The sequence below is a fragment of the Dreissena polymorpha genome, chromosome 3, assembly GCF_020536995.1.
Source record: "Dreissena polymorpha isolate Duluth1 chromosome 3, UMN_Dpol_1.0, whole genome shotgun sequence".
Taxonomy (NCBI): Eukaryota; Metazoa; Mollusca; class Bivalvia; order Myida; family Dreissenidae; genus Dreissena; species Dreissena polymorpha.
Genome location: NC_068357.1, coordinates 83,585,579 through 83,597,794, shown reverse-complemented (window position 1 = coordinate 83,597,794; position 12,216 = coordinate 83,585,579). Strand labels below are relative to the sequence as shown.

General features: G+C 36.6%; 2 protein-coding genes across 17 annotated transcripts in view; one reads left to right on the top strand and one right to left on the bottom strand.

The window, feature by feature from the left end:
* Positions 1 to 7,793, top strand: part of LOC127875034 (cilia- and flagella-associated protein 70-like) — a 77,165-nt gene extending 69,372 nt beyond the window's left edge. For all 14 annotated transcript variants that reach the window (XM_052419830.1, XM_052419827.1, XM_052419823.1 and 11 more), the window contains 6 exons: positions 237 to 424; positions 2,782 to 2,934; positions 3,483 to 3,644; positions 4,220 to 4,309; positions 5,462 to 5,611; positions 7,427 to 7,793. In XM_052419830.1, coding sequence (XP_052275790.1) covers positions 237 to 424; positions 2,782 to 2,934; positions 3,483 to 3,644; positions 4,220 to 4,309; positions 5,462 to 5,611; positions 7,427 to 7,507 — 824 coding nt within the window. In that variant the 3' untranslated portion in view covers positions 7,508 to 7,793. The remainder of the gene's footprint in view (positions 1 to 236; positions 425 to 2,781; positions 2,935 to 3,482; positions 3,645 to 4,219; positions 4,310 to 5,461; positions 5,612 to 7,426) is intronic.
* Positions 7,794 to 9,778: 1,985 nt separating this feature from the next.
* The window catches only part of LOC127875030 (PHD finger protein 10-like), a 40,327-nt gene continuing 37,889 nt past the window's right edge, over positions 9,779 to 12,216 (bottom strand). For all 3 annotated transcript variants that reach the window (XM_052419815.1, XM_052419817.1, XM_052419816.1), the window contains exon 16: positions 9,779 to 11,513. In XM_052419815.1, coding sequence (XP_052275775.1) covers positions 11,312 to 11,513 — 202 coding nt within the window. In that variant the 3' untranslated portion in view covers positions 9,779 to 11,311. The remainder of the gene's footprint in view (positions 11,514 to 12,216) is intronic.

Below are 12,216 nucleotides of genomic sequence, written 5' to 3'. Positions count from 1 at the left end.
TATTATAATACTGTAATATATATAAATTTCTTTTATCTATAAATGCTAATACAAATATTGATTTTTCTTTTTTTTCATCCTCTGTAATCACTTAACTATCAATTGTTTACAAAGGGTTGTCTAGAACAGTTGCATTTTGTACAATAATATAAATAAATAAAATAAAAATGTATAAATAAAAATCACGCAAAATATATATTTAAAGGAAACAAAACAATTAACTCTGCTTGTTTTAGGTCGCAATAAATCTGACAACAGTGTGTCACGACCAGGCAGTGAGTACAAACACGGGAGCGTGGGGGAGACACCTCATCCACCGGAGGAGTCTGGCGGGGACCAGCCTGTGCGGGAGCCCACTCCAGTCCCCACGTCAACCATATTCATGCAGGCTATCGACTGGCTGCTCGAGGTCAAGGCTGTACCGGTATGTTACCTTTTTAATAATTTTATCATTTCTAAAAGGCTGTATCAACACAGATCCATCTTATAATGTATTGTGCAATATTTTGTGTTATATATATTTTCCCACAAACAATATTATGTTACTGTATGATGTTTATATTACTTTCTATTTTTATGCCCCTGAAGGAGGGCATATAGTGATTGCACTGTCTGTCTTTCCGTCACACTTTTGCGTTTAGGTTTCAAAAAATGCTCATAACTGCTATGTCGCTTCAGATGTAACCTTCATATTTGGTATGCATGTGTATATGGACAAGGCCTTTCCATACGCACAAACATTTTGACCCCTCAGATAAACAGCGATATTATTATTGTTTATCTGGTATTCTATGCCTCAATTTTGTTATGTGTTATTTTTGACGGAATTAAAACTTGTTCTTATCAGTATTTTTCACCCATTTTTGACAATCTACAGACATTCCCAAAGTATTTTAAGTCCAAAGGACCGGCAACATAGCATTTTCAATAGGTTCTGTCGTAAAAACATTGGCCAGGTCTGACAGTCCGGCACTTTTGGGAATGTCTGAATCTAATTCACAAATGATTGGTTATATCTGTGTCCAGAGCCCAAACTCACCATCTAGTTCTTGGTTATATCTGTGTCCAGAGCCCAAACTCACCAACTAGTTCTTGGTTATATCTGTGTCCAGAGCCCAAACTCACCAACTAGTTCTTGGTTATATCTGTGTCCAGAGCCCAAACTCACCAACTAGTTCTTGGTTATATCTGTGTCCAGAGCCCAAACTCACCAATGATTGGTTATATCTGTGTCCAGAGCCCAAACTCACCAACAAGTTCTTGGTTATATCTGTGTCCAGAGCCCAAACTCACCAACAAGTTCTTGGTTATATCTGTGTCCAGAGCCCAAACTCACCAACAAGTTCTTGGTTATATCTGTGTCCAGAGCCCAAACTCACCAACAAGTTCTTGGTTATATCTGTGTCCAGAGCCCAAACTCACCAACAAGTTCTTGGTTATATCTGTGTCCAGAGCCCAAACTCACCAACAAGTTCTTGGTTATATCTGTGTTCAGAGCCCAAACTCACCAACTAGTTCTTAGATTTAAAAATGGGCCGTGCTCTGTGAAAAGGGGGTTTAATGCAATTGCATTAAGTGTCGTCCCAGATAAGGCTGTGCAGTTTGCAAAGGCTAATCAGGGAACACACTTTCCGCTTTTATGGTATTTTTCGTTCAAAGATAGTCTCTGATTATGCGGACTGCACAGGCTAATCTGGAATGACTTTACGCACACGAATTAAACCCCTTTTTCAAAGAGCACGTCCCAAATAAAGAATAGCCTAAGACTCAATATAAATACCATACATTTTGAATATAAACAGGCTAAAATTGATGATTATATAATATTGATATTAAAGGAAGAATAATTCTTCTAATTACATAATTATTATGTAATTAAATGTGTAAACTGCCATGCTATACTTGATTTTCATGTGGTTAAAGTACAATAAAGTTAAAAAATAATAATTTAAACTTAAGTCTAAGAAATAATTGATGAATGCAGGCCCTGCTTTACTTCACATGGTTCAATAAGGGACTAATTATATTTCCATACTTATGTTATTTTTTATGCTCCCCCAAAAAAATTTGGGGGGAGCATATAGTCGCCGCTTCGTCTGTCCGTGCGTCCGTCCGTGCGTCCGTCCGTGTGTCCGTCCGTGCACAATTTTTGTCCGGGCTATTTCTCAGCAACTAATGACCGGAATTCAATGAAACTTTATGGGAAGCTTCACTACCAAGAGGAGATGTGCATATTATCAGCGGGTTCTGGTCGGATGATTTTTCACAGAGTTATGGCCCTTTGAAATTTTTCATTAACTGTACATACAGTACAATTCTTGTCCGGGCTATTTCTCAGCAACTAATGACCGTAATTCAATGAAACTTTATGGGAAGCTTCACTACCAAGAGAAGATGTGCATATTATCAGCGGGTTCTGGTTGGATGATTTTCCACAGAGTTATGGCCCTTTGAAATTTTCCTTTTAACTGTACATATAGTGCAATTCTTGTCCGGGCTATTTCTCAGCAACTAATGACCCGCATTCAATGAAACTTTATGGGAAGCTTCACTACCAACAGGAGATGTGCATATTATCAGCGGGTTGTGGTTGGATGATTTTTCAAAAAGTTATGGCCCTTTGAAATTTTATGTAAAAAATTGTCCCCCCAACTACTGTGCCCTCAAGACGTTTCCTTTTATCTGAATATATAGTGCAATATTGTGACAAAAAAAACTTTGGGGAGCATCACCCGTCTCCGACGGTTTCTTGTTTAATTCAGCTCCACTTGTTTATTTCAGTTCACAGAGCGAGCACTGGCCCATGAGCTGTTATCCCCATTGGGCGGAGCTACAGCACTGTACCACATCTCATTGGCCCGAGTGAAACTGCAGAAACGAGAACTGCACCAGGCAGAGGACAGTCTTAATGAAGCCCTGCAGTTTGACTATCAGGTACATGTAGGAAAGCAGCTGCAGTCTGGGATAAAGAGTCTAAATGCATGTGCATTAAGTGTAGTACCAGATTGTGCAGTTCACACAGGCTTTTCAAAGACAACATTTTCACCTTTTATGGCATTTTTCATTGAAAGGAGGTCTTTTCTAAAGGTCAATCTATTTAGGCAGAAAATGTTGTCCCTGATAAGCCGGTGCTGATTGCACAGGCTAATCTATGATGACACTTTATGCTCATGCATAACCATTAAAGCTCAGTTTTCTCTGAATGCGGCTCATATGTTTGTTAAAGAATCATAGATTATTCTAGATATTAAGTTTTGTGGAACAGTACATGTTGGTTCATAAAAACAGATATTTAAAAAAGGTTATAAAGGTGCTTTATCTTTCATAAGCATTAACTTCCATTCATTTAAAACCTTCTGTTTCACTTGAATTATTACTGGTTGATATTCAACTGGAATGGACCGATTTTAATCAAGCCACCTTACACTTGTTGAATTATTTTCATCTCTTGTGCTTTGGCAAGTATAAAATTTATTTCACAGAATCCCGATGCCTGGGCCTTGATGGGTCATATGAAATACCTGACCAATGAAACAGCTGAGGCTCGTGACCGCTATGAGCGGACGATCTCGTTTGTGGCTGATGCCTCAGAGATGCATTCCATTTACCTGAGATTGGCTTCCATCTATCTGCAGGAAGAAAGGGTAAGAGAGACATTGTACTGTTCTCTGGACTCTCTGTAAACTATGCCTATTAGTACTTCATGTTAGCCGTGCTTGGAGAAAAACTAGGCTTTATGCATAAAGTATTGTACCAGATTAGCCTGTGCAGTCCACACAGGCTAATCAGGGACGACACATTCGGTCAAGACTGGATTTTTGTTAAGAAGAGACTCCTTTTAACAGAAAAATTCAATGAAAGAAGTGTATGATTAGCCTGTACATGTTCAGGCTAATATGGGACAATACATACATGCATTAAGCACCATTTTCCTAGAACTTGGCTCATGTGTTTTCTTCGCTGTATAAGATATTTGTAAAAATATTCATTGTTTAATTTATTATGGCTCACAATGATCTTTTTGTATATCTTGTTTTTTGTTAAATATTTTGTGCATTTTAAACGTGTGTGTATTATTTAGGAAAATGCAAAAAAATATAATCACCTTCATATTATGCTGTTAATTAGAAAATGTGTTATTTTACAGTTTCATGACCATTATACGCATGTTCTAGTCGAATTGAAATGGTTTTAATTTATGTGTTATCGATTGGTACAGTTTCAAGAAGCCAAGACAACGTTCCTGATGGCCTGTAAGAAATCCCCATCATGTGTGTCCTGGCTGGGTGTTGGCATCGCTTGTTACCGGGTAAGTATGAGATCCACAAAGTTTTACTATAGCTTTTTCATCAGACCAGAATTATTTTGCAACTTGGCTCAGATATTATTCAAACAAATGTCACTTTTAGAGTGTTTCCATAAAGCTGTATTATGTAAACTGCCCCGCCCCCTGGTGGCGTTGTTTTTCAATAGAACCATTTCAAACTCTGTCAAGTTATCATTAAAATAAATGCTCTGATAAAAAACCACATTAGCATTTAACAAAATATGTGACTTCAAGAGTTCATAAGATGTCGATGTAGCCATTTATGGCCCCTGGATTTCCATGTTGTTCAGCTGATCAGAACTCTTTGAATTCAACTGATACATCATAAAACAAGCGCTCCCAGCAAGTTTCATGAAGATTGGGAAAAAATGTTACTTCTACAAAGTTCTCAAGGTTTTGCTAAATATAGCCATATAATAAAAACCGCCCCACCTCCTATCGACCTTTCGTTTTCGAGAAAAGGGAACCATTGTTTACTCAACTGACATATAATTCAAACAATTATTCTGAGTTCCATGATATTCAATTTCCATGATGATTGGGGAAAAAATATAACTTCTAGTGTTCTAATGCATTTTCTTGAAGTTGACCTAGTGACCAAGTGTTTTACCCAGTTTAAAACTTTGCAGAGATATTATTGAGACTAATGTTTTGACCTAAATGCATGAAGATTGAGAACTAAATGTTGCCTCTAGTTTTCACAAGGCTAATATAGGACAACCCATGACAGAAAAACAGTTGATTGCAAAAGTTCACCATGAGCATGTTGTACTCAGGTGAGCTAAACAATCAATGCAAGTGATAAACAAATCATTACTTAATTGCAAAGGTTTATCTGAACGGTCTATTGACACCTATAAATGCCTATTTTTCTCCTATTCTCCAGCTGGGAGAACTGAGCTTAATGCATGTTTGTAAAGGTCATCTCAGATTAAACTGTGCAGTCAACACAGGCCAATCAGTTACAACAATTTTCCTTCTAATGGCATTTTTCGTTTCAAGAAAGTCTTCTAAACGAAAATCCAATTTAGGCAGAAAGTATCATTGCTGATTGGCCTGGCTATTCTGGGACAACACTTTACTCACATGCATTCTTCCCAGGAACCAGGCTCATTTATATATGCTTTTCTCTAGCTGGGAGAGTTGGCGGAGGCCGAAGATGCGCTATCAGAAGCCAACATCCTGAACAACTCAGACCCAGAGGTGTGGGGCTACCTGTCTCTTGTGTGCCTGAAGACTGGAAGACAGCTTGAGGCAGAACAGGCTTACAAATACGCTATCAAAGTAAGCAACCTGTTGTCAAAATCAAATTTGTGAAATTTATTGTGAACAGGCATACCAATATGCTATCAAAGTAAGCAAGCTTTTGCCCACATATGTGAAAACTCTTTGGTTTTAAATCCCTCGAGCAGTTGTCTGAGGGCTAAATGCAGTCTGAATAGGCCAATCAGATGCGCTACTTTCTGCTTTTATGATTTTTATGCCCCCGGATCGAAAGATCGGGGGTATATTGTTTTTGGCCTGTCTGTCATTGTATGTGTCTGTGTGTCCCAAAAGTTTAACCAAAACTTTAACCTTCTTCATAACTTTTGCAATATTCAACGTAGCAACTTGATATTTGGCATGCATGTGTATCTCATGGAGCTGCACATTTTGAGTGGTGAAAGGTCAAGGTCATCCTTCAAGGTCAAAGGTCAAAAAAATTAATTAACAAGGGACAAAATTGTCACAAAACCAGGTTTTCATTGTGAAAAAAAGTCTGATAAAGGGAGAAAACTCAAACTGAACTTTTGAAATGAACAAACAAAATTAACCCCCTTTGTAAGTTTGTTTTTAAAAAAAATCTATTTTTAGTCGTCGCGACCTTAACATTGGAGATATTGACGTGATTCTTTCGTGCGACACACCATCCCATGATGGTGAACAAATGTGCCAAATGATTTTAAAATCTCACAATGAATGACATAGTTATGGCCAGGACAAGCTCATTTATGGCCATTTTTGACCTTTGAACTCAAAGTGTGACCTTGACCTTGGAGATATCGACGTAATTATTTCGCGCGACACACCGTCCAATGATGGTGAACAAATGTGCCAAATGATTTTAAAATCTGACAATGAACGACATAGTTATGGCCCGGACAAGCTTGTTCCGCCCGCCCGCCAGCCCGCCCGCATTCGCCAATCTAATAACCAGTTTTTTCCTTCGGAAAACCTGGTTAAAAAACTTTAACCAAAACTTTAACCCTCTTCATAACTTTTGCAATATTGAACGTAGCAACTTGTTATTTGGCATGCATGTGTATCTCATGGAGCTGCACATTTCAAGTGGTGAAAGGTCAAGGTCATTCTTCAAGGTCAAAGGTAAAAAAAATAATAATTCAAAGCGGCGCATTAGGGGGCATTGTGTTTCTGACAAACACATCTCTTTTTTTTTTTAAAGGTCTCTTAACAAAAATGCAGTGTAAGCAGAAATTGTTTTCTCTGATTAGCCTGTAGGCACAGGAATGACACCTTAAGCACATGAATTAGGCCCAGTTTTCTCAGAACAAGCTCAATTGATCAAAAGAATTATTGCACTGTACAAAAAAGTAAAATATACTTATCTTCTAAAAGAATGAAACTGCCAATCTTTAGCTTCATTATGGAAATATAATTGTTTTTTATTATTGATGCATCTCGTAAACAAAAAAGTAGCGTAATAGATTGTTATATTATCTGCAATAAAACATGTAAGTAGGAATATTTTAATTAGTGTTAGCAAACAATATATGTTAGACCCAACATTTTATGATTGCTTTATGATCAGGAAGTCCGGGAGGTCATGGGTTCGATCCCCACCGTGGGAGCATTCTTTCCCCCAAAGACACCAAGTACTGGTTTTAGGCCCAGGAAACGGACTCGAGGGTGTTTATATAAGCCATAGGCTTTCGATGCAATGGAGCTTAAATAAATAGGTTTAAACTAAATCATGAGTATGATATATTTTATAGAAATTTAGCGAATTCAATCAAACTTCTTACAATGGTATTTATCATATTTTATTAAACAAGTGTTCACACTTGCTATACATTTTATTCATTGATTCCGTCTTTTCAGGTAAATCTAGAAGACACAGAATTAATGGATGAGATTATCACAACACAGAAAGAAGTTGGCTTCGGCAATCCCCAGTTCTAGTAGTTTAAACATCTAGACATTGACTAGCAATTGTTATTTGTGAACATTTTAATAGAATGAGTAATATCAGCTCCATGTGTTTGAAACATTGAAGATTGCTTGTATGTAAATCATTGATAGCCCCCAAAAATAGGACATTGATCTGTGATGTGATATTTATATACAATTTTATGTACAAGTTTTGGTCAGGGATCTGTTTTGGTTGATCCGTTTTACAGTGATACATGTTAAATATTAATATAATAATTTATTATCTTTTATGAAGAACACCATTCAAGAAACTTTACTTTCTGTTTTGTTTTTCTCAGTGGGTATAACTGGTAGTCAACTCCAGGTGTTTTTGTTGTCCTGTTGGTATAAAATCAAGCATTTTACACCACCTGGCCGCCAGAAATTCCTATTACCTCGACCTTCAACTTCAAAATACTGTAAACGTATAGAAAATCGTCTGTACGAAATTTCGTGGTTTTGTACAAAACAACTTATTCATTGACACGTAATTTTGTGGATTACAAATTTAAAAAAACAACTAATTCGTTGATATGTAATTTCGTAGATTTCAAATTTTTGGGGAAGACTGACCATCATAATAATTAAACTTTTATTAAAACAACCAGAAAAATAACGAAGCATAATCTGCTAATCTGTGACAGCAAGACTTGAGGTAAATGTGCACTGAAGCATGAAAGTGTTGCCGATAATTGTCGATAAGAGCGATAAAGCGGCGCACTTGTGGTCCCCGCTCGCTAATTGCCATCGATGTTGTTTTGACAATATTTCCAATTTTCAGCGCAATCGGTCCCCTAGTTATAACAATTGAGTAATAAGGTCCCCAAAATACATGTTTGAAAAACTGTTTTGTCTCTTCTTACTTAAATTGGCACTAATTGACATATGTGATAAATCTGCAAACTGTTAATTTGACGACTTCACGTAAAAGAGAACAATCGTTGATGTACAATTTAAATAACGTGCTTGATTAAAAAAGTATTATTACCCAAACACTCAAGAAAACAACATATTGTATTAACTAGCATATCTCAATCAAACAATGTCTTTTTCAAAATGGTTGAAAACAGGAACAGTTTAGACACATTCTCCTACTATAGCAGGATTGCCTGACCCAGTAAAGGCTCATGACCGGTTTCGGATTAATAATGTATAAATAATCGTTGGTATTTGAATTCGTGGTTCAGCGAACCAACGAAATCCACAAAATTCGTACCACACGAAATTTAATGGTTTTACAGTAAATACCGGTAGGTGTCTCTCTCCTCCCCAGAAACCTTCCTTCTAACCTGCATGGTTGTAGGTCAACACGTTCTATAGATATCGCTGGGTAACTCGTGTTCCACGGAACTATGTAACAGGCAGGAGCAATAAGCAACAAATCACAACTTCTTTGAAGGGAGGCATCATATTAACAATGATAAAGGTGTCACAGTGGATTAGGATAATTCTTTTTTTTGTCACTATTTAGTCGTATGATATGGCCTTAACATTCCTATAATATGATGTCAATCCTAATTTTTGAGGATAGAAAAGCTAAAACATTTAGTGATAATGATGGTTGGATTTTTGGGAGCCATAGCCGAAGTGCAATATATTGGATTTGCAGTGTTATGAAGAAGGGTATCTGAGCTACAAATTATGTTGCATCTAAAAGATGTTTTGGTCCTTAAACAACTTACAGGCATTCTTTTTGTGTAAAAAAATTAGAATTGAGAATTCTGCATTTTTGAAATCAATCTAAAGTTAAGGAGAAGATATTAAGCGTGAAGGGGTGGTGGCAGAAACTCCAAAGGCTATTCGGATTGACAGACATCATGGATTCCATAAAAGGTTTACATACATACTATCCAATTCATATTCAGTATTCTGGTTAATAGGGGTGTGATTTTGTATCACCCAATGAATAACAATCTGTTATTCACGATTCAAGTATCTTGTACTTGTAATGAATTTGATTTAAAAAGGGCGGATAACTGTATACACATAGACTCTTTTGCTTATAATAGATGTCATACACTTAAAATACGCACACAAAATCAACTAATGTGATTTATATGAAAGTTTCATTTCAAATGGCTTGAAAAGTAAATCGATGTAGCAATTGTTAAAGACACACAGGCGGTTTCATTCAGTGAAGATTTTTGTCTAACTGAACTCTGCTGGAATTGCGATCTGAGAAGTTCCTGTTGATTTCAAAATTTGCATCCTCAGCCCTGAGCAAAATATTAAAATCGGTTATGTGACAACAAGATCAACACATTTCTTTTACTTTTTATTCATGAACACAATGTGGTGTCTTGAAAACAAAAAGCCCAAAGGCACTCACCTTAGACCCTAAGGAACTTAACTGTTCTGAGCTAGGTTAAATAATAGACTTATGTTGAAAACTCCCCCATCAACTTGCTGCAATCTCTGAGAAAGTTTCTCATGAGAGGGCAAAAATGTGACTACTTGAGTGATCAAATGGATTTTCTTCTGCCACATACAGAAAGGCCGTCATGTTTTTCAATGGACTGGAATCATATCTCAGTCTTCTGAGAAATCATACCAACAAATAAGCAAGTTTCATGATCATTGCGCAAAACCCCCATCTTTTCTAGAGCATTCACAAGCTTTTTCTTTAATTTGACCTGATATCCTAGGTTTTTACACAAAGGGACACAATTTCTAACTCGGCATATATCAATTGGGCCTGTAATTTAACCAAAATTCATGAAAATTTGTAAATAAATTACAAGTGTGGCCACAACAGTGCAAATGTTGACAACCCAGGACTGAAAAAAAAGGCAATCACAAAAGGCAATCACAAAAGGCAATCACAAAAGCTCACCAGGAGTATGTCGTGCTGAGGCAAGCTCAAACCAACATGCAATTGGTCATCTTATAATTGTGCAGTAAACATGACTTTGACATTGTCATAGTTATTTTTCCAAATAACCCAGGCTAAAAATAGTAAAAAGCAAATATATGACAAACAGGACCCAGTGAAATTGTGTACATGATATGCCATTTAGTCCAACAATGATCTTTGAGGTCAAAGTTCAGCATAGTCCATTAAATATGGGTATCAGAATAATTGCTATAAATATATACTGTGTTCAAAAATGGCATTGCATTTTTTTTTATTCAAATACTTATGTCAACAACAGCAAAACTTTCTTTGAGAATTTATGAGTTATCAAACATGTTTGCAAAAAGATACATCTTTAATTGTTTATCAGCTAAAAAGCTCATTTTAAGTTCTGATGCCTATGAATTTGGTCTCGTGCGGATAAATAAATACAAGCAAACTAGAACGAACAAAAATGTGATTATTACAATCAAATACAATGTGAACTGTAATTTTTGTCTCAATGGGTATTGTTTATCTAAATTTCTTCTTCAAAACGTAATGTTTGGTAAATCATTGATCATTTACTTAAGTGAAATTTTATTTCAAAAAAAGAAACTACTACTTAAAATAGACATTGTAGAATTGCCTTATATGCTCTTATAGAAAGCTATACACATTTTTAATAAATTAAATACCAAACAGTAGTTATAAAATTCTAACAACAATCAAATTATGCTACAACATGCAAATAACAATGTACCATAGACAAACAATTGTGTTTCCACTCATTTTATATGACAGCTTGACAAGGTATTCAGATAAAACTGTCTTCTTCATTAATTTCCAATTGAATGCATGATGGCTTTTTCAATCTGTTTGGTTCATTTACCAACAACACACAAACTCAAAACTTGCTGCCCACAAAAGAAACATGAATTTCAGCAATCAACCATGACAAGTTATGCCTCTTCTTTGGACTCCTCCCCCTGCTTCTCAGTGCATTGTTCTGATTGGTTGACCTCTGTCGTATCCATGGCAACCTCTGGGTTGTCATTGCCCTCAGCGACCTCCTGGCTGCGCTCCTGGAGCTTGGACTTGTCCTTAGGGGGCCTGCCTGGGGGTCGGCGAGGTGTGTTGGGATCCTTCTGCTTTCTACCACGTCTGCAGAATATGCCATGCATACACTTATAGATATTGAGCCTATCTCTGAGAAAACAAGATTTAATACATGTGCATTAAGTGTGGTCACAGATAAGCATATGCAGTCCACACAGGCTAATCAGGGACGACACTTCACTTTCAGGGAATTTTAGGTTTACAGTTAATGTCTTCTAAACAAAAATCCAGTTGAGACGGAAAGTGTCGTCCCTGATTAGCCTAGCCTATGGGGATTGCACAGGCTTATCTGTGACCACCCTTCACGCACATGCATATAAGCCCTGTTGGTTTTTCAATGCATTTTTCAACAATATTATGAAAGTAACATAGGTAGCCATTTTTCAAAGTGAACACATACAGTTTGCTGAAAATAAGAACCATTATAACATGGACAGACTGATACTGGGAAACCAGCAAGTTCATTGATGCAGATGACTTCAGTGCAAGAGCACACTTATATTTACTCATAAATAATCAATTTCATAAAAAAACTAAACTTTTTACGAAGAACTAGATTTTGTTTCCTTAACAAACAATTAATAATGAACTTCTCTTTGGAATCTATTTAGGGAAACATACAGGATCACAAAAGGTACAGGGTGCTTCTATGAAGAAGCAAGGTGAAAAGCTTGACCCATCTTAAAATTGTGCAGCGAACCATTATTTTGCTCTAGATCTTTCTGTTTTAAAAGAAAAGCAAGTGTAC